The 20,268-nt window shown below is 46.3% G+C and overlaps 3 protein-coding genes across 4 annotated transcripts; all 3 read right to left on the bottom strand.

Moving 5' to 3' along the window:
- Window positions 1-3: 3 nt before the first annotated feature.
- Window positions 4-8,137, bottom strand: znf687b (zinc finger protein 687b). 2 transcript variants are annotated; one of them, XM_084696417.1, is made up of 10 exons: window positions 8,082-8,137; window positions 4,948-7,314; window positions 4,494-4,786; window positions 4,167-4,351; window positions 3,804-3,980; window positions 3,444-3,606; window positions 2,982-3,323; window positions 2,320-2,420; window positions 2,082-2,175; window positions 4-1,964 (listed from the first exon to the last, which is right to left on the bottom strand). In XM_084696417.1, exons 2-10 carry the CDS (start codon window positions 7,298-7,300, stop codon window positions 1,368-1,370), a joined length of 4,305 nt encoding a protein of 1,434 aa, XP_084552543.1. In that variant the 5' UTR covers window positions 7,301-7,314; window positions 8,082-8,137; the 3' UTR covers window positions 4-1,367. The 2 variants fall into 2 exon arrangements, with proteins under 2 accessions (XP_084552543.1, XP_084552544.1); XM_084696418.1 differs by having other exon boundaries at window positions 4,494-4,753.
- Window positions 8,138-8,721: 584 nt separating this feature from the next.
- Window positions 8,722-11,949, bottom strand: psmd4a (proteasome 26S subunit ubiquitin receptor, non-ATPase 4a). The gene is made up of 10 exons (XM_084696414.1): window positions 11,776-11,949; window positions 11,024-11,164; window positions 10,776-10,890; window positions 10,565-10,651; window positions 10,337-10,405; window positions 9,931-10,146; window positions 9,688-9,796; window positions 9,441-9,572; window positions 9,278-9,333; window positions 8,722-9,065 (listed from the first exon to the last, which is right to left on the bottom strand). Exons 1-10 carry the CDS (start codon window positions 11,799-11,801, stop codon window positions 8,895-8,897), a joined length of 1,122 nt encoding a protein of 373 aa, XP_084552540.1. The 5' UTR covers window positions 11,802-11,949; the 3' UTR covers window positions 8,722-8,894.
- Window positions 11,933-20,051, bottom strand: pip5k1aa (phosphatidylinositol-4-phosphate 5-kinase, type I, alpha, a). The gene is made up of 16 exons (XM_084696413.1): window positions 19,263-20,051; window positions 18,882-18,913; window positions 18,714-18,803; window positions 17,308-17,438; window positions 17,077-17,194; window positions 16,824-16,976; window positions 16,102-16,401; window positions 15,720-15,925; window positions 15,476-15,559; window positions 15,340-15,388; window positions 15,148-15,232; window positions 14,898-15,059; window positions 14,633-14,768; window positions 14,415-14,480; window positions 14,214-14,295; window positions 11,933-14,091 (listed from the first exon to the last, which is right to left on the bottom strand). Exons 1-16 carry the CDS (start codon window positions 19,294-19,296, stop codon window positions 14,089-14,091), a joined length of 1,731 nt encoding a protein of 576 aa, XP_084552539.1. The 5' UTR covers window positions 19,297-20,051; the 3' UTR covers window positions 11,933-14,088.
- Between the last annotated feature and the right edge of the window lie 217 nt (window positions 20,052-20,268).

Raw genomic sequence — 20,268 nt, 5'->3', positions numbered from 1 at the left:
ATGTTCACTTTCAGACATTTATTTTAAAACGACACAAAAAGTGTATGGCATTTTCATCAAGCAGACCACAACCATAGAAAATTAAAAGGACACACATGGATTCACTATTTTGTTATATAAATATGATAATAGGTGATAAAAAAACAAACAGAACAACATCCATACAGACAGGCCTCCTTCACAAGACCATAAAGGTCGTAATGAAAGAAATCGAAAATGAAACTGGAGGACAGCAAGCACTGATTCTGTATACGTTATTACAAAAAGAATCATATCAAAGAGATATATGTTTGTTTTCATACACATTATTGAAAGACACTACGCCAGTGTTCTCACGCTTCCTTCGGCCATTCATTATCATGTAGTACTCTCCTGTTTTCTTCAGATTGGTTGGTGGGGAGTGGGGAGGGGGGGGGCAGAAACCAAACAGTACATGTACAAATACTATACGTATTCACATTTCCATAACAAGTAACAAAACTCAAAAGCTTTTCTTTTTGTGTACTGTATATGTATTTACTAGCTTCACTGTAGAAAACACCACCACTCACACCACACGGCTACAACAACTGTGTGTAACCTCCACTCCTACCGAAAAGTTCAAACAACAGAGATGGAACCGCTTTTAACCAAGCGATAGCGCTACATCTTACGATGAGACTGGCAACAAAAGAAAGCACAAATACCAACAACAACGTGTTTCATATAAATAAATATTACAAAGTCAATATTCATTAAAATCAGTGTTTAAAATTCTCCTCGTACTCCCTTTTTTGCTTCTGGTGCCTCTAAGCTTTATCTGACACTGATTTGAGAATGTTTGGAACAGTTTTCCACTGCCTTTTTATTACAAGATGGCCGACATCTTAGGGACCAGTGGGAGTGCTTCTTTATACAGTGGCTCTGAGAGGATGGCAGGGTGAAGAGTTATAGGAATACTGAGTGCCTTCAGGACCCAACTGTTCAGCTGACAAATCTGTATGAAAAAGGTATGGACAATGCTGCGTACAAAAATGTTGGTGAATGTAATACAGAGAACGGTACGAAATGTAGAAAAGAAGTTAGCTTCATGTAGAAAGAAACAAAAGTGCAGACGAAGCAACTGAGCGATGTGGTGGTGAAAGAAGACGAGACGGGACCCACAGCGTGATTGGGCGTCAACGCCTCACTTCCTGGTCATGTGGTCAGACGGCGCAGTTCCCTCGGAGGCCCATCTTGTTACGTTTAGTTATACGATCCATATAATGATCGACATGCAGTCAGATTCACAGAGTGTTAAATATAAAAACATCGAGCTTACAGGTGGCTCCAGACAGCATGGGGGGGGGGAGGGATCCAGACAGTTTGATTCTTGTCAGTCACTCACCCTACTGGGGCTTGTCAGTCTTGTGGGAGGTGATGAAAGCCATGCCGTGGGTCCTAAAGTGTGTGTTGAGGTCCGAGGCCTTGTCGAAGCGCCTGCCACAGACCTTGCAGCTCATGCTGCCCTCCCCGTCCTCGCCCTGCTGGGAGGACGGGGAGGAGGGCGAGCCCTGAGGGGAGCCCAGGGTGCGGGCGGTGCCTCGCTCGGCGTCGCCCTGGGGGTCCCGTACGCGGTGCGTGATGAAGCGGTGGCGCCCGAGGGATCCCGCCGAGGCGAAGCACACCCCGCACTGCAGGCACTGGTAGGAGGCGGCGTCGGCACGGTGCTGGGGAATGTGCTGCTGGAACTCGGCGCCGTCCTCCGTGGTGAAGCCGCACGGCACGCAGCGGAACACGCTGTCGTCTTCCTCGGGCTCTGGAGCGGCCGTCGCCACCGAGCCCCGCGTCCTCTTGGCCGGGCCCTCCTCGCCAGTGTCTTCCGGGGCCTCGCGGCCTTCGTCCTCCCCACTTGGCCTCACGCCCGGAGGGCCGCCCTCGCCATCCAGTTCCGAGGAGCTACCGGGCCCTTCTCCTGGGGCGGAACGTTTTCTGGTCTGGGGGCCCTGGAAATGGGGGATGATAAATACATCGTTTAATACATGTGATTGCTGAATGCCAGTGGGTGAGGGTGGACATTAGAGCTGTTCCTGCTTGAGACTAACACTAAACTAGAGGCTGACCTGTCCATCTGCTGCTCGGACCCCATGGTGGACCCGGACATGCTTGTCCAGTAGGAACCGACTGCTGAAGGTCCGCTTTCCCTCAGTGCAATATCTGCAAACACACACATATACACATATAAGTACATGTAATAGTTGCACTTACTACAGCTTCAAATATATGTAAAAGAAAACAAAAATACATATACATATATATATATAAAATTGATTTAGAAATATTTTAGGGCAATGGACTCACTGGCAGTGGAAGACTCTCTTGTTGCCCTCGTGAATCACTCGTATGTGTCTCCTCAGGCTGGACGAGGTGCTGAACGAACCTTCGCATATATGACATGGGAACTGCACACACACAAAAAAAGAAGAATGAAGATGAGACGTCTTCTGGAAATGTGTGGATCATTGCCTGTGTGAAGTGTGTGAGTGAGTGTGTGTGTGGTGTGGAAGTGTGTGTGTGTGTGTGTGTGTGGTGTGGGAGTGTGTGTGTGTGTGGTGTGGGAGTGTGTGTGTGTGTGTGTGTGTGTGTGTGTGTGTGTGTGTGTGTGTGTGGGAGTGTGTGTGTCTGTGGTGTGGGAGTGTGTGTGTGTGTGTGTGTGGTGTGGGAGTGTGTGTGTGTGTGGTGTGGGAGTGTGTGTGTGTGTGGTGTGGGAGTGTGTGAGTGAGTGTGTGTGGTGTGGGAGTGTGTGAGTGAGTGTGTGTGTGTGTGGAGTGTTCCAGCTACCTAGGTGTGTGGTGTGTGTGTGTGTGTGTATGGGGTGTGGGAGTGTGTGAGTGAGTGTGTGTGTGGTGTGTTCCAGCTACCAAGGTGTGTGGTGTGTGTGTGTGTTCCAGCTACCTGTGTGTGTGGTGTGTGTGTGTGTGTTCCAGCTAACTGTGTGTGTGGTGTGAGAGTGATCCAGCTACCTTGCCGTGCTCTGTCTTGATGTGGCTGATGTAGTCCTCCCTGTCAGCAAAGCTCTTCTGACACTGCTGGCAGTTCCTCTCTCCTACATGGCTGCCCACATCCATGGTGCTGGACTGGCTCCCAGGAGCCTCGTAGTCCTCATCCGCGTCGTCATCCCCTTCCTCCTCCTCTTCCTCCTCCTCCTCCTCCTCCTGGTCCCGACCCCAGTCCTCTCCGTCTGAGTTGTCCGTTTTTGCAGTAGGCTTCGATTTGGGGAGGGAGGGGGTCAGGGTGTTGGTGGAGGGCGTGGCAGGGGCATCTGATTGGCCTTCCTGTTTGACTGACAGGCCTCTGTGGGCAGTCTGGCCAGTAATAACATCGAAACCAGAAGGAGAATGACAAACACACAAGGAACTTAGAAAAGCAAAAAAACATTACTGTTATAGAACCACATTCATTGTTAACATAAAATAAATAAAAACCTTAATGTGCTCCATCATGGAACCCTTCTGGGCATAGAGTTTGGTGCAGTCAGGGCACTTAAACACATGGACTTTCTGTTTGGCCAGGTGAGTATCAAAGTGCATGTACAGCAAGGGCTTCTGAGTGAAGACTGTGTCACACATCACGCACTTGTAGATCATTCTGCAAAGAGAAGGAATAGAAAACAATGATAACATAAAAAAGCGAAATAAATACATTGAAAAACCATCAATAAAATAAAAGTCCAAGCTCTTCTTAAAAACTAATTCATAAATGTATTAAACCATGACTACATTCAAATTCAAATCCTACAAAAGGACTAAAGTATGTTTTCATAGGCTAGGTTCTTGAACACATACTTGGCCTGTCCCCCTGTCAGGGTTGGGTGCTGGGTGCTGATATGGCCCTGGGCGCTGGGGGCCGACTTGAAAGCCATGGGGCAGCTGGGGCACTTGTGGAAGACCTCGCAGTGGGCCGTCTGGATGTGGGACTTGATGGAGTTCAGGCCCCCAAACACCACTTGACAACTGGAGCACCTGCACACAGGAACAAACACAACGGATGATCACACACACAACCACAGATCAACAAAGTGTATTTTACACCGGGAATAGTGACGTGGAGTGTGACGTTATTTTAAGGTGCGTTATGCACACTGACTGCAGAATATTACAGATGGGGTTTTGGCATCGGGTCTGGTGTGTGTGTGCGCCCCTCTGCACCTGTAGCCGATGCGTCTGGCAAAGTGCAGACAGGCCTCTTGCAGGTGGGTCTGGAAGCTGGCCTGCCTGGCGATGCCTCCACACTCCGGGCAGACGTGGGGAGCGCGGTGCTTGTGGATCCTCTGGTGGGCTGACACGCTGCAGGAGTTGGGCAGCATCATCGGGGGAGAACACAGGGTGCAGGTCTGGGGTGGAGGAGGTGGAGGGAACAGTCGTAAGGTAGAGCTCTCCAGCATTGGGTGTTAGGGGGATTTATGAGGCTCTAGTATCCCATCTGAAGCCAGTAGATCCTCCAATATCACAAGCAGGTCTATCATCATGACTCACCGAGTTGGGCGTGGCCCTGATCTGCTGGAAGTGGGAGACGAGCTCGGCCTTCCCAGAGAACTGGGTCTGGCATTCGGGGCATTTGAAGTTCTGGTACTGCAGCATCTCCCCTTTCTTGCAGGGCAGGGGCATCAGGGCCTGGGGGCTCTGGGGCGCCCGGCGCATGGGCCTGGGCTGGGCGGAGGCCGGGGAGGGGGCGTCCTTCATCGGGCTGCAGCCCGCCGACGCGGCAGCGCCGGCAGTGGCGGAGGGCGACGGGACTGGAGGAGAGGGGATTGAAGAGGAGAGCATGCCTGGTCAAACAAGGAGATGGAGAGTGGAGAAGATGGGTCAATGGAGCTAATTCCCAGGTGAATAATGTGGTTGTTGTATATTTTTTGCACACATTCCTAACATGAATTACATACTATGTGGCGAAAGACAAAACCCGACACTTCCCGCAAACCACGCTCACCGATGGGTGTCGTGTCCTGCTGACCAATCATCTGCTCCACAGTGACGGGCCTCATGACCAGGTGAGAGCACTGCATGACCAGGCCTCTCTCCTTGTGTTCGCGGGCGTGCAGCAGTAGGCTACACTTGTTGAAGAAGGCCAGCCTCTTGGCGCAATGGTTGCACGTCACCTCAATCCTCAGCGAGCGCCGATCGTAGTGGCGGGCAAGGCTACGCTCCAGGGCGAAGGCATCACCACACTCCAGGCAGCGGTACCCGGTGGCGGGTAGTGGGAGCCCCCACTCTGGGGGCGGAAGGGCCGAGAGGTCGGGCTTGTAGCTGGGCAGCAGGTTCTTGCTGTTGAGGATCTTGTTGAAAGCCTCTACCAAACTGGACTGGCTGCGGGAGATGACAGCACCTGTGCTGTTGACGATGGAGGCCGGCTTGCTGGGCTGGTGCGTTCCGGCTAGGACATTGGCACCGGCTCCGTTAGCAGTCTTGGCGCCAGTTGGACGGACACTGATCCCACCGCCGCCAACAGAGAACTTAGGAGAGCAGGCTACAGATGGCGTGGCGGGCAGGGCAGCCGATTTAGTGATGCTGACCGCCGTGGCAGACACCTTTGCCTTGTCTGAAGCGGCGGCCATCTTGTTCTGAACCTTGGTTGCAGCTGCTAGCATGACACTGCTGGCAGCGAGAGTGGACACTGGCAGAGCGTTAAGAGCTTTTACTTTCTGTTGCTGAGGTGTTTCCGTGCGACCGGCCGAAGCCTCCACTTTGCGGGCCTTGTTGGCTGGGACCTTACGTCCACCTTGTTGGGCCTTGCTGGGGTCCAGACTCTTGCCTGCTGCAGCACCACCCTTGGGGGCCACCCTGGTGACAGTTCTGGTGATCCCTCCGGTGGAGGTTTTGATGGTCTTTATCCGCACCTTAAGGGGCCGGGACGGAGCACCTGGTGCTGCAGGGGTTGGGCCACTCCCCTCAGTGGAAAGAGGTTTGGGTTTGCCGTCGTCCACCTCCATCTTTTCGTCTTCTTTTCTAGCACTGTCAGCTTTCCCCGTGTCTGCCTTGTTCTCGACCACCTTTTCCACTCCATTCCCAACTTCCATCTCTTCTTCTTCCTCCTTCGGTTCTCTTAGGTCTGAAGGCGGTGGTGTGGAGGCCACTGCAGGGCTGGAGCATCTCTTGGACATCCCTGGTGCAGTTGATTTGGGCATCTCGGGCTCTGGACTCTCGGGCGAATCCCTCTCTTCAATGACATGTTCTGGGTGTCTGTCTTCCTGGGGTGGACTCTTGGTGGAACCAGGCTGTGGGGTGGAGCTTAAGCTGGCCCCAGAGGGTGTGTCCCCAGGCTTGGGGTGAGCTGACAAGGAGACCGAGGGTTGGGTCGATACTGGGTCTGAGCTGGAGGCAGGGGACCTGAACCGTCGGGTCAGTTTGGGAGGGGTGCAGGTGGGAGAGGCAGGGCCCTCTTGGATCACCAGCGGGCCTCCGAGGTCTGGATCCGAGTCATCCTCCTCTTCAGAGTCCCGGGGGCGGAATCCTGCAGGGGTGGCTTTGGGAGTGCCGTTCAATGCCTTGAGAGAGGAGAGTGCAGAGGGAGGAGGTGGGAGTAGAGGTTTGGAAGGAGGGAAGAAAGGAGACGACAGTCCTCCCGGGATGAGAGGAGAAGACACAACAGTTGAAGAGGAAGATAAAGAGGCTTTGACCTCTTCGACAATATCTTGGCCTGCATCTTGATGGCTGTGTTGTTGCTGATGCTGCTGTTGGAGGAGCTGCATCTTCCTTGCTCTACCTACAGGGTCTCCAGACCCCTGTGCTATTAGAGGCTTCAGTCTGTTAAAAATGCTGCCACCCTGTTTAGCAGATTTAGTTGACCCAGCACTGACTCCTCCACCCTCTGAAGCCGTCTTTGAAGTGTTCACAGACCATGGCTCTCCATTGGATTGGGACTGGGATAGAGGCATGGATGCAGAGACCCCAGATGTTCCAAACCCATTGTGATTCAGTGGTTCTGATTCAGCCATGCCTGAGGCACAGGCACCCAGCCTAGGACCCACAGCCACTCCAGAAGATCCATCAATCGGGTCCTGATCTGTGTCTCCATCTCCACCATCGAGGGTCTCAGGACGAACTCTGTTTTTCACAATAACGCTGACAATCGGTGTGTCTGTCTGAGGGTCTGGGGGGCTGGGTGGTCTCAGGGAGGGTCCAACACCCACCCCACCATCTGGCTTGCCCAGAGAAGCTCCCCCCGGCCCATGTGGCCCTTCGGCATCATCAGGAGCAGACTGGATGGCCTCTTTAGCATCGATGTCTGGGATGTCAAACGCTGCCAACAGGTCATCAAAATCTGGGGTCTTCATATCCCCCATAACGGGACTGAATCCTGCAAAATAGGGCGCAGAATTTTTTATTTTTTATATTGCATTGTTTATCAATGCACAAGTATCATGCACCTAACCTTATAAAAAAGCTTAAGTAAGCAGATGAAACACACGGAAAAAAAATCCTAACCGTTGGGTTAGTTTACGATTTCAGGGTATTACACTTGCAGTAAACAACTCAATGTTATTATTTACATGACGCTGACTTGCATGCAATTCAGGACACTGACAGCTAGCAAACGATTAGCTAGCTAGCCAGCTCCGGCTCAGACCGCCGTCTTGGCAACCATTTATGCCAACAACTAGCTAACGTTCGCTAGCCGGAGGTTAGCGTAGTAGCGTCGGCTACGCTAGCTAGTTAGCCACCTCTTGTTCAGATTGCTAACTACTTGCTAGCAAATAGATTGGGCACTAGTGGTTAATTCAATACAACTTGCATGATTTTAGAAAACGTAGATCGAACTGCAACGGTTATTTGAAAATGCATACTTAAACAGCACTAACGTCTCAATGCTGCGAGTTTATTAAGCTTCCCCCCCCATCATCATCACATTGAGCCAGACACACAGGCTAGCTGGTCGCTCAGCCAAGCCAAGCAAGCGAGGGGTCATTTAACGGAGGCCATAATTGCTTGCACTCAAAACGATGTACTTATAAATTATTTTACTATATTGGCAATGCAATAATAGTTTGGGCCATGTTATTGCATAGGACTATGGATGAGGTCAAAGTTAGTCGTTTTTTTATCCCTTATATTTGGATTGTTTACCTGGATCCGAGATTCCCGACTATCCTCCTTGCTTCAACAGAAAAACCTTTACTTCCCGTCACATGATGAAAGTAGGTCCTATCACATTATTGAATCAAAAGGAATTTTATTGTACGTGCAACCGCAAAGCATGCAATCGCCTATTCATAAAAAATGATCAATTTCTCAGTTTAAATTGCGCAGTTTGTCCGTCTAATGTCATTCTTCATTCGACATCCTTTTGTGCTAATAAAATGGTCCCCTCTGCAGAAATATTCCACACTATGTGCTGAAGGTGACAGAGCCATGTATGAAACACACATGCCAGAAACCAATATTTTTTATTGCAATAGAAAAACAACCATGTAAATAAAATGATTTTCAGATTTACAATCTTGGGGACCTGTCATCATGTAGATTCACAAGATTAATCTGTCAATCGGTAAATATAAACATGGGATGAGATAGGAGAAAAATAGACTAGAACTCCATCTTGGTGCTTTATTACAAAAATGATGCTACGGAAATCCATGGCATCAACCCAGTGTTATCCCTGTCTCACATTGCTGTCTTGAATCAGTCCATGGACTTAATACCAACAGATCAAATCAATCAATCGACAAACAGAGGCAGTTGATAAAGAAAAAAGCACAATCGTCTGTTTAGGAAATTCTGTTTATGGTTTTCATGTCATGCAGGTGTTTGACACATGGCACATCAGAAGTCCCATCTATTTGTATGTACATTTTCAGAGTTTCAGTCTATGGCTGTTTACTATATGCACGCTAGTCTATTATTTATATTGTTTCCATAGGTATCTATCTGGCCCCTGCATTATTTTTTTTTCTCTTCGTCCTTCTTGCTGTCTGGCTTGTTACCAGTCTGGGAAGCCAGAGAGCCCATGGCATTGCGGATGGCCTCATTGTTGGGGTCGACCCCCGGGAGGTTCTCCAGCACGCTCTGGAGGAACTCTGGATCCTGCATGACATCATAGTCATCTTCCTCCTGTTGAAGGGCAACAAGGTCATGAGTGGACGGCTAAATGACTACATGTAAATGGAGAGTTACAGGATATGACAGATGGTACCCAGTAGTACACAGTGGTATTACTAGCAGTGAGACGGGACTCACTCCCACTTTGAGCTGGAGTCCAGCTCACAGTATTGCCTCCAATATGTAATGTATTCTGTCATGAATGATCAATTGAATTAACATACTTTAGCTGACTCTGCAATGTCCATGGAAGCTCCTGTTTCCATAGCATCTCCATACTCTGATAACAAGGTAAGGGAAAGGTATAGATAGACAAGCATTTGAGACAAAATCATTTAATTATAATGTGTTGGAATGAGTGTAGGTGATGCTAAAAATGAGTCTCACCTCCTCCAGCCAAGGACATCTGCATGGCATAGGCTATCTGCTCGTCCTCGGTCATGCTGCTGAAGTCAGGCAGTGCTGCCGGTCCCGTCTCCGGCTGAGACACTGACATCTTCAGCAAAGCCTCCTCAGATTCTTACACATAACAAACTGATGTTTGCGATCACTGTCATCCCAATTCTCTCATTCTAAACCGTACACCCTTTGCAAATACAGATTTTAACAAACAGTAAAATGCCATTCTTATTACCATCTTGAGTGGGAGTGGGTATGCCAGCCTCGGTGGCAGAGGCAGCAGTCACCCTTCTAGCCTCCTCCTCTTGCCTCTGTCTCTGCTCCTCCATGGACACACGCAGGGCCTGAAAGATGGAAGACAAGGGCGACAAGCGAAGATAAGTACTGCTTGAAATCATCTGGGCGTAAGACGTGTGGCTCCACCACAGGACTGGTATCTAATTAAGTCTGAGGAACTGTCTGTCAAGAGTCTAGTTACCAGTGCGAGCTCTGGGTCTGCGCTGGGGTCTACACCAAACTCAAAATCGCTAGCGCCCAAGCCCATCATAGAGCCACCCTCTCCGGCCAGAATGGGGGAGGAGAGCAGGGCGTCGGCCAGGCTGGGCCCTGGGGGAACAGTCACCAGGTGGGAGCCAGTCCCCTCATTCCCGTTCAGCGTTTTGATGAAGGCAGTCAGCTTTTCTGTGTTTAGCTCCTATCCAGGGAATGGGATGAGGTAGGAATGTATGATGAGAGGAAGGGGAGAAAGATGAGGGAGTTCAATCTCTTTGCAATTAAAATGGTGTCCATTATTTTATTTTTTAACTCCTCTTTTTTAAATTTTTTAATCTACCAATTTAATTCGCAAACATTACCATGTTATGCTAGCACATAAAAAACCTCACCTCTTCTCCAAAATTGATGATGTCCACATTCACCTTCTCCTTTTTCAAACGCTTGGCCAATTTAACAAGCTGTGGGGGCGTCAGATTGGGACGAGAAAAGTGTGAGAGAGCAGTAACCATGGTGATGAACCACATGTATATTGCTGAAAACACTCTCTACCTTGGAGAGAACTGGCTTGGGCCAGTTTGAAATGTACAAAGCATAAATAGTTCAAATATACAACATACATCCTTTTCACTATCTTCAACGGGGCTTCCCACAAACGCAATGATCCTCATCTTGTGGTTCTTTCCCTGTCTGTGCTTAAGAGCAAGCTACACAAAACAGGAAAAACATTCACAGCATGAACAGACATTCATGAACATCCACATTTCACACAATTCGGTCATCTTGGAACACTAAGAGGATGTTGCTGTCTGAAAGGCTAAGGTCCCTCACATGGGCCACTCTGATGCCAGTGCAGAAGCAGATCTGACCACGGGGCTGGACAGCATGCAGCTTGGACAGGATGCGGCCTGCATCCGGCGTCAGTGTGGAAAGAACCTCACAGTTGCTGCATTCAAGCATAAAAAGTCAAACACACCAGCGTTAAAAAATGGACTGTGTCTCTGACATTATTGCCAGCATCTAGACCATAACTCAACTCAAAGTGCCTTGGCTCTTAACTAAGGCGACCACAAGCTTACTTGGCCATTGTGATAAGGCCAACGGTGTTCTCGGGGTTGCTGCGCGTTTTGGAGTGGCAGACAATGTTGACAGCATCTTGCTGTGCCTGAAGTCTGGTGGGTAGAAAGTCTCCATTTCGCATGTACTCACTATTGTCCACGCTGAGAAAATGAAAAGATGACAACGTTTCAGTCAATAGATACATTGCCAACAGTACTGATGACTTGCAGAATGTAAGATATGCATCTATACAGTACTCATTACCAACCATTGAGCTATTGGCATACCATTGTGAACAGCAACTAAGATTAATTCAAATGTAGCTGTCTTGTGATTTATACACGCCAACAACGTTCTTATCATCGCGACACAAGCTAAGCACCGCTACTGTACGGTAGTACTGCGAAGCTAGCAATAATAGTCCCCAACCCGTGAGCTTGCAAAATATTTACGGTGAATACCCTAAATGAAATGAAAATATGTTCTGAAACTAACAAGCAATCACACCAGTTAAGTTGGCTTAAAGGTTTGACAAATGCCCTGTTAACTGTGACAACGATAATGACTCAGCCAACGGGTGCTATCTTGCTAGCTACTAGCTTGTGCTGGTGAAATGTTCTCTACCCCTTGATATATTTCCCACACACGCCTATTAGCTTGATTTAAACTCTAGGAACAAGAGTACAACATCAATGAAAGTTTAATCTCTGTAAATATGCGTGAAATAATTTACGAAGATACACAAATAAAATGTATTTTCAGTCTCTCTTACCACACCATGGTACTTTCTAGCCCCATTTTGGAAACTTTCTGGTATCTATGACGAATTAATAACAACGCATTCAATTGGTCGAGAGGTTGCTATCTGAGCATCAAGTGCTTGCAGTTAGCGATATATAAAGAAAAAAAATCAGTTTTTAGGTCCCTAATTTGTGTGTTCTTTGGTTTTAATTAATAACTCCGGCAATAATACAATACTACAAAACGCATGTAAAAAGAAACCCAGGCAATTCACACAATATGAAAAAAACATTTGTGCTATCTTACAAGTTAAAAAGGAAAGTACATTTGAGTAGAAAAGAAACGCAGGAATATATTACAGATGTAAATATCTGTATAAAAATAGTAGGCCATACAACAACAACAAAAAGTTTATACGTTGCATGTTAGTTCCTGTTTCATCAGGGTAAATGCAATAAGACTCCAATCTCATTTATCTCAATATGCAATATATTAAGTAGCTTCATAATAAAAACAACTAAAACTAGAAGACCATAAATAACATCAAAAATAGGGTAATACATATGTAGTAATTAGTAAATAGGATTATTTACAGACAGTTGTAGTTACGGCTTCTGCAGTTAATAAAGTAATAGCTCGCTTATTAGGTCTCATATTGGGACTGAGAACAGCTAAAAGTCTGAAAAAATACATCATAACCTATTTTACCTCTATAACATAGAATGAAAGGATATAAATCTAATTCTGTTCAATCTTTTCAGAAGGGTTCAAGAGAATATAGGGCATATTAAAAAGTGAGTGTACAAAGAAAATACATTACATATTTCATTTTGCCTGGTGTGTAGGTGCACTCTATTATATAGTTTAAACTTAGATATCACTCAGGGTTGATCTCTACTAACTACCTAAGAAATAACTTTGTATGTATCAGAAAAGAAATGTGTCTGACTGCACACAATTCAACACTATTTGAATGAGAAAATACACTAGTTAGTACTACAAGCATAAATCCCTGTGTATCGTGGGTAAACAACATGAGTTGTGAACAAAATGATCTTTAAGCACATTAAGAGTCTGAATCAGAAACTCAAACTTCATGATTCTTAGTAGGTCACTTTTGGTCTCACTGTAAATGTCTTCCCATATCTCCACTTCAGACAACTATCACCACTGTCAAGAAAGCTGTTAGAGGAAAATATAAGATGATCTTTTTAGTTCAGTAAGGCTGATAACTTGTTTTGGAGGAATATCCAGTGGGCACAGGCACTGTACTTAAGGATTATTGAATGGTTGATTGCCCTGAAAAATAGCCTACTGTAAAGGTATGGGAAAGGTTTTGGTCAAGAAGTTACATCTAAGAGTTCACAACAGCATCGATGGGAAGTATGTAGCTTGGTCAATATGTAAACTCATACCTGCCAACTGGTATATTACTGTCCAACAACACTGTAAAACGTTTACAAAACACTATACATTCCAGCAATGTTTACAATCACAGTGTTCAAGGGTATCCATGTATGACTAGATAAATGTCTAAGAACTACTGTACTTTTCACTTAGTGTCCTTGCATCATACAGCACAGGAACAATTCATTATCTAACATTGTAATGATAGTACAGGCAAGATCAACATGGAAAGTATCCAGCAATCCAGTTCATAGGCAGCAGGAATGGATCTCTGAAAGAGGAGAAAGGATGATCGGTTTTTAAGCATTTGATTACTTTTACAGTTGTGCTTGTGTTTAGTGTGCCCAGCTACAACTTGAGAAAAATTATAAAGTTTTATTCTACACTGGTATATCTCTATTTTTAGCACCAGGTACCCGCAAGCCATTGCCTTGCATTCTAGGCGAACCAAAGCACTATGACCAGGAACTGGCACCGACAGAAATGAGGGTTGAAAAGCACTGTTCACTGATTTTAGCACTGCGATATATCCCTTGGGTTTAGAGAGTAATTGCACAATGGCCCATAACCACCATATTGATGTGGTTATCAAGAACTGTACACATCCATCACAAGTGTCATCAAAGCAAAGGCACCATTTCCGTCAGATCCCACTGTCCATTGCAGGCAATAGCATGTTCAAGCAAGAGCTGTCACACCTGTAGAACTAGGAAATCACTGCCCTCTCGCCCGGCCCCCCGCCCACACCCAAGAGTTATTGGGGCATGCAGCTTCTCTAGTACACTTGTACTAGTCTTTCTACTCTTTGTTTCCCCTTCTAAGTCCAGTCACTTTCCCTGGCTCGTCTCCTCAAGGCTGTCGCAATGCTTTTTCCGTTTCATCTCTTTTTCAACTTGGTTTGTCTTCTAGTGTCTTTCCATCATCTGTTTCTCTGAAATCACTGCAAAGAAGGGAAAAAAACAATGTTTAAACAGCTTGTTATTTTACAACAAATGACTAGACCACATTTTGTTGTCTGCATATTGTTGTAGGCTTCACATCCAGGCACTCCCAACTACTTACATAACAGGTGCTTGTCTGTGGAATGATGTCACTCAGTGAGATGACGTCCTCTCCACCAATGCATTCCTCCAGTGCCCCAACACTGTCACCCAGAGAAAAAAGCATAGGTGAATATAAGAGGGAAAAAACAACATACTCCAGTCCAACAACCTGAATTACGTTGGCCTTCTGGTCTATGAGGATGCAGTTTTAGTTTCCTACCTCTTGGAGGTGCAAGGAGGCTCCTGGTTGGTGCTGGCTGACTTGTGCACCTCCACTCCAACAGACCTGCAGTGGTTGAAAGAGAGAAGGGGGGACAATAGGGGTGATGACACAACTTCACAGAAACATGATACCATAGCAGCCTGACTGGAAAGGCAAATAGCTTCCATGCACACACGCACGGATGACACGTCTCACACACACACACATTCTCATACCTGACAGGGGGAGGTGTGGAAGCGGGCCCAGCACTTGAATGAGAAATGTTGGAGTGGGTGGTATCTGCTGAGTTACGGGCGACATCGTCATGTGTCTGGGTCTTCATAAGCAGGTCAGGGCGTCCTGACTGCATGCCTGTGTAGAATTGTAAAAAGTTTGTGTGAAGACACATGCACATACTATACCAAACCATCCTACGAGACCAGTAAAAATACGTCTCTGTATTATTCCCGTCTGTAGTCTCCTTCTCCCCATAGTTCCTACCACTGTCTCCTTCCGTTTCGGTCTGTATCTCTGTGCTGCCGTACAGAAGGCCCCTGGCCGTGCTGCTGACGTCCTGAGCTGGAGAAGCAGGTCCGGACGCGGTTGTGTTGGCCCTGCGGAGGGCACTCTGGGTCCGGTTCTTCTTTGACGGGGAAGTCTTCACTGAGGGAGGAAGGGACGTGGGACAGGTTGGAGGGCGAAACAGCTGTCATGGATTCTGACCAAAGACACACGCATGCAATGCACTTACGTGGGATCTTCTTGAAGACGGTGTTGCACATGAACTTCTGAAAGCGCTCTGCATAGAAACCTGGCCTGTGAACAGACACTGTGTCCTAAGGAGACGGAGGGAGGGATAGGGAGGACAAGGTTAACATCCCGCCATTCAATGGAATCACAAACAGACCAAAGGTTTTTACATGGGGATCAAGTAAACTCTCACCCCATCATGAACCAGAGCTTTCCAGGAGTGCTCCAGTTTCTTCACAAACCTGAAAGTGTCCAAATACTCAACGTCAGTCAAAATGCTTTACGGAGTATTGCATTTCACACACCCAAAAGTGTTCCTTAGTGTTTACCTGTAGGACTGCAGAATGTCAATGATGCCAATAAACACCAGCATCCTCTCCCCCTTCGAGTTACGTGCTGGAATACCTCCCATGCTGCAAGAACAGATGAATGAAAGTTAACAAAACATACACAAAGACATTTCACAAAGTAATAACGCAAGAAACATAATCAATGCAGTATGCAGGAGAGAAAATATTGAATTAAACTCTTTTCTGATTCCCAGAAGGGAAGAGAGAGACAGGTGATACTAACTGGTCTTCAGTATCTAGGTGTGCTTTGCCCCTCGCCTCCCCCTGGATGGCCTCTATGGCGGTGCAGTAAAGCGACTTCTGGCACGGTGGCTTCCTCTGGTCCGTGGCCCCCGGAGCCTCTTCGTTGCCCTTCTCCCGACACGCCTGCTCCAAGTTGTGGATGCCCACCAGCAGGCTGTAGTCCATGATCTTGAAGCTCTGCAGCAGCTAAAGGCAGACATGAGCCCACAGAGCCAGGGGTCAGTGTTGATGGGGCGAAGAATCAACAGTGTGCCTATCTATCTGAAGTCTAATTCATTACATTCTACACTGGGTTATCTTGATTTAGCACCAGGGACCAGCAGGTCATTGTGTTTTCCTACAAGGTGGACCCCATCCCTTACCAGGCAGTCCCTCTGAATGGTCTTGCAGAGAGCATTGTAGTTATCAGGCTCAAGCAGCAGTCCGTCAGGTCGGTCCTGGATGAAGTCCAGGTCTTTGTAGGTGGGCACGGTCTTGGCCCTCTCCTTGGCCGAGGCTCGTCTCTTGCAGGTGGAGCCCTTCAGATCGTACTTGAGGTGCATTTTCACAGCCCGGGGGAGCAGATTGTTCATGACGGCAATGCGGATGTTCTTCCCGCCTGCCTGGACACAGTACAGCCCGTAGAACTTAGGCAGCAGCGTCCGCTTGTTCTGGTTCAGATTCTAGTGAGGAGAGAAAGAAGAGGAGTGAGTTGGACAATCATTACTGACTAAAAGTTTCCTTAATAGCGGACATCAATATGATTTTGAACTTGTATTTATAAGCATATAATAGGACACACACAACATTTAAATGTTTTTTTCAATCACACGACACCCAGCACTTCGGAAGATTACTTCTTGTCGTGTCTGCAAATTGTGCTTTTTGTGAGTTTTCTTTGTTGTTGTTGCACAGACCGTTCCTTGGCATTAACACTGTAATACCGTTAGAACTGTGCTCTTCTAGTTCTTGATTACCTGTTGCTGTTGCTATGTGAACTTTTGTACATCGCTCTGGATAATCCCCAGCTAAATGACAAAATGTAAATCATTTAACATTATTTTGATTGGTAACTGTATTTGCACAAAGGACACACGCTCTTTACCATAAAGTAGCCAGGAAGCAATTTCTGCAAGAACTCTGCCTCTTTGTGTTGCACTGTCTTGATGATGAACTCGTCATCACTGGACACGTAGAAGATGGACCCACTAGCTCCAGAGTTAGACAGCTCAATCAGCGGATCGTTACACAGTGAGTACTGCAACCGACAACAAACACACACGTCAAATGAGCCAACCAACTATGTGTTTCTCCCTCTTTGTTCACACAACAGAGCTGTGGGGAAGAGGCTGCCCTACCAGGTAGTCATCAGGGCGGATGCCAAACATCTCTCGGAAGTAGCGGAAGGCGATGGGAGCGTAAGTCTTGAACCTGAAGTCACTGTAGTGGTGGGCCGGGGTCAGGTTACTGCCCTCACTGAAACATACATAATCAAAGCATAAGCAGGGGATAAATGGGAAAGGTCACATAATGGAAGACTTTGTTTCAAGTGGAATTATTTCTCCATTCTCATAATGAAATACACACACCCGGGGAAGAAGATGCTCTCCACCACTTCAAAGTCTTGCATGAGAACGTCTCGCTCAGGTTTCTGGCTTAAGCTGCCCACTGTGTGGGTGATGCCCAGTTGAATGGCACCTTTCAGGGCTGAGGAGGTGGTCTGTAGCAGACGACAATGGAGACAAAAGTTATTTACAAAAGTGGTACAGTTAAGAAAACACTCTCCACTTAGTTAATACAAATATTATACTCAGTCGGGGTGCAGCTGACTGAATGACGTATATCAAAATCCCTGACAGACTGCTTTCTAATCACAACACACACTGAAGGTTTTCCTTTCCTGGACTCTGACCTGATTAGAGTAAGAAAACAAACACCTGAGACCTTCCAAAACTGACATTCTCAGAACAAGTTACAAGACTAAATATTGGTAGTCATACGAAAACCAAAGGTCCTTGGGCAGTTTTCCTTCTTAAGTTATGTCTACCAGCAGCACTTTGGAGTAAACACAATGCAATGTTTTTCGGTCTAAGTGCAAACGCTATTCACCATGCATCTTTATCGTACAGAAAGACAATCAACCAACACTATCTGAGCCACCCAGTCAATCACCTGATATGAATCCAATAAAGCATTCCACCAGAGACTGAAGGAAAGCATCTATATTTAAGACACCCATTATTGATGTATATTGGTTGCACAATTTAGACAGCAATTGCATGCACAGTTAAATTACTTTATTGTACATCAAGTTAAACCGTCCAGGGCAGTGAGTGTTTGGTGCCCTAAAATGTAGGGACCATATACAAAATATGCTAAAACGTCTAAAAGGCTAAAGACGCATTTGTTCCGGGAGTACAACGGTACTTAGGAACAATTTGCTGGACCTGGAGTTAGTTTCCTCCGGGAACACAATGACTCTTATTGAGGGACTTGTTTCTTTTGTTGGTTAGTTGTAACTGATTTAACTTCTTGTACTCGCTTTGAATTATATTATTGTTGCTTGCTTTCCTACTGGTACACTATTGCACTTTTGAGGTTCATGTTTCTTAATTGTAACTTGTTTAACTACATACTCTTAAGTTTCTTCCCATTGGCACTTATTTGCTTTTCACAATGTATGCTTCAGGTTTTGGCTACCCACAATGTTTTGGGGCTATCTCGTTGTTTATGATCATTGACCTATGCACTTTTGTAAAGGTCTCTCTCCGAAGTCGCTTTGGATAAAAGTGTCTGCTAAATGATTAAATGTAAACATTTTAACAGGTAATAGTACAAATGACTGATGACAATCTGAATTTTAACAGATTTTTCGCTTAATCCTGTCAAACTGAAAAAGAACTTTCTGTCAAAAGCTTTTGTCTTAAAGAGATTCCAAATGTCCTTTTTGTGCTTTAGACACAACATGACACAAAATAGACTTGCAAACTCTGACCTTCTTGTATGTGGTCTCCCCAGTAGGATCAATCCCACGATGACCTATCGTCTTCTTCATGGTTTGAGATGAACTAGGGGACCCTAGACCCTGATTGTGGAGGAGAAAGAGTTACTAGTAGGTACAGGAAAGATGGGAAAGATCGGTAGGGGTCTCCAGTTGACTCACCTCTAAAGAAGCCATCTTCCGAGTCCCTGAACCTAAAGGTTGGAACGAAGTATTAGGCCTTGCAACCGCTGAATGGACTACATATAGGCTAAATGTTCACAAAAATGTTGTCGCTTGCGTAAGGATCAACAACACAATAGCTGTGCAACTTCAAGACAAACCGTCAATGTGTGGTAAGCAGATATTGTTATCAACCAAAAGACAATGTCAGGGAGTACCTAAAAAAAGCACACACACTCGCTTCTTGCACATAACACCACGCTGTGTATTTCTACGTCGTCTTCTCCAAAAAGTTTTCACTCTTACACATGACAGTAACTCACTCTCTAGAGGGGAAAATTACCAGTTATGCTTAGTCCTACAAAGTTTGTTTACACTTACCAGAGGGACCCGATAAGACCTCTGCTGTGGCCATTGCAATGTTGGTCTTGCCTGTTCAGTTAATTTGTTAACGAGACAGCTAAAGCTAACGTCTAGACAGTGGTGTCAATAATATCAAGAAAGTTAGTTACAGAATCAAAAGAGCAGGAAGCAAGCCACGTCGGTGATCTACCTAACTAGCTAGACACATTATACATTTAAAAATAACAGCCAGCCGACCATTGCTTGCTAGCTGGCCAACTGACTTACAGTTAGATTACAGTTACAGTAGCTAGCATTGAATGGAGGACGTTAGAGCTAGCTATGTTGCTTGATTATCCGCGTTTAACTTGTATTTGACAGGATGGCTCGCTAGCTGTACTTGACTCAACACCTCGGGAGCTGGCTAGCCATGTATCAAGCAAGTTAGTCCATCTGGGCTGGGTTGCTAGCTAGCTACAATAGCTAGCTACCACAACTTAGCAAACTAGGTTAACGTCTACAGCACATCTATCAGACAAAAACGCAGCGAACAGAAAGTATGTGTGCTTTAGGTTATCTGATTCGTTTTTCCGAATTGATGAGTTATCCGGGTTATTTTTGTATATTGTAGCTTGTTAAACTACTGTAAGTTCAACTTTAAGTTCTGTTGACGTTAGCCCCTTCTTCTTTTTCCTTGAATTTTATTGGCGGATCTTTTAAAAATGAAACCCTGCACTGCCATCTAGTGCGTAGGAGAGTCTGTGTACGGTCCAAAACCCTGTCCTCTCAAGAAATCTATCAAGAAATCTATCCAACGCCACACCTCCCCTACCCTACCCCACCACTTCAACCACACCCCAGCCCCGTCCAGGTTCCCGGAACCTCACAACCAACATTCCCTTTACATCATACAACTCCCAACAATACATGCTCTACTGTATCCTTCAACAAGCACCCCTCACACCACCCTTCAGGATTCAGGGTTTTATTGGTTTTGATACGTGTTTGTGATTCAATTTCTTTTAGCTGCAGATGTAGCGATGAA

This window comes from Hypomesus nipponensis, chromosome 4 (genome assembly GCF_054491055.1).
Source record: "Hypomesus nipponensis isolate SF chromosome 4, ASM5449105v1, whole genome shotgun sequence".
NCBI classification, from domain to species: Eukaryota; Metazoa; Chordata; class Actinopteri; order Osmeriformes; family Osmeridae; genus Hypomesus; species Hypomesus nipponensis.
The sequence above is the reverse complement of the archived record's forward strand: the minus strand, read 5'-3'. Positions and strand labels throughout refer to the sequence as shown.

Excerpts from the sequence above, each read along its gene's own strand:
- psmd4a (XM_084696414.1), bottom strand. The coding sequence starts at position 11,801 with ATGGGGCTAGAAAGTACCATGGTGTG. Across the intron at positions 10,891-11,023 it reads GGCCTTATCACAATGGCCAA|CAACTGTGAGGTTCTTTCCA; the intron begins GTAAGCTTGTGG and ends GCTTGAATGCAG. Across the intron at positions 9,573-9,687 it reads ACCCACTCCCACTCAAGATG|AATCTGAGGAGGCTTTGCTG; the intron begins GTAATAAGAATG and ends GTTATGTGTAAG.
- znf687b (XM_084696417.1), bottom strand. The coding sequence starts at position 7,300 with ATGGGGGATATGAAGACCCCAGATTTTGATGACCTGTTGGCAGCGTTT. Across the intron at positions 3,981-4,166 it reads GCCAGACGCATCGGCTACAG|GTGCTCCAGTTGTCAAGTGG; the intron begins GTGCAGAGGGGC and ends TCCTGTGTGCAG. Across the intron at positions 3,607-3,803 it reads CTGACAGGGGGACAGGCCAA|AATGATCTACAAGTGCGTGA; the intron begins GTATGTGTTCAA and ends TTCTCTTTGCAG.
- pip5k1aa (XM_084696413.1), bottom strand. The coding sequence starts at position 19,296 with ATGGCCACAGCAGAGGTCTTATCGGGTCCCTCTG. Across the intron at positions 15,389-15,475 it reads GACATTCTGCAGTCCTACAG|GTTTGTGAAGAAACTGGAGC; the intron begins GTAAACACTAAG and ends GGACACTTTCAG. Across the intron at positions 15,060-15,147 it reads CGTCTTCAAGAAGATCCCAC|TGAAGACTTCCCCGTCAAAG; the intron begins GTAAGTGCATTG and ends TTCCTCCCTCAG.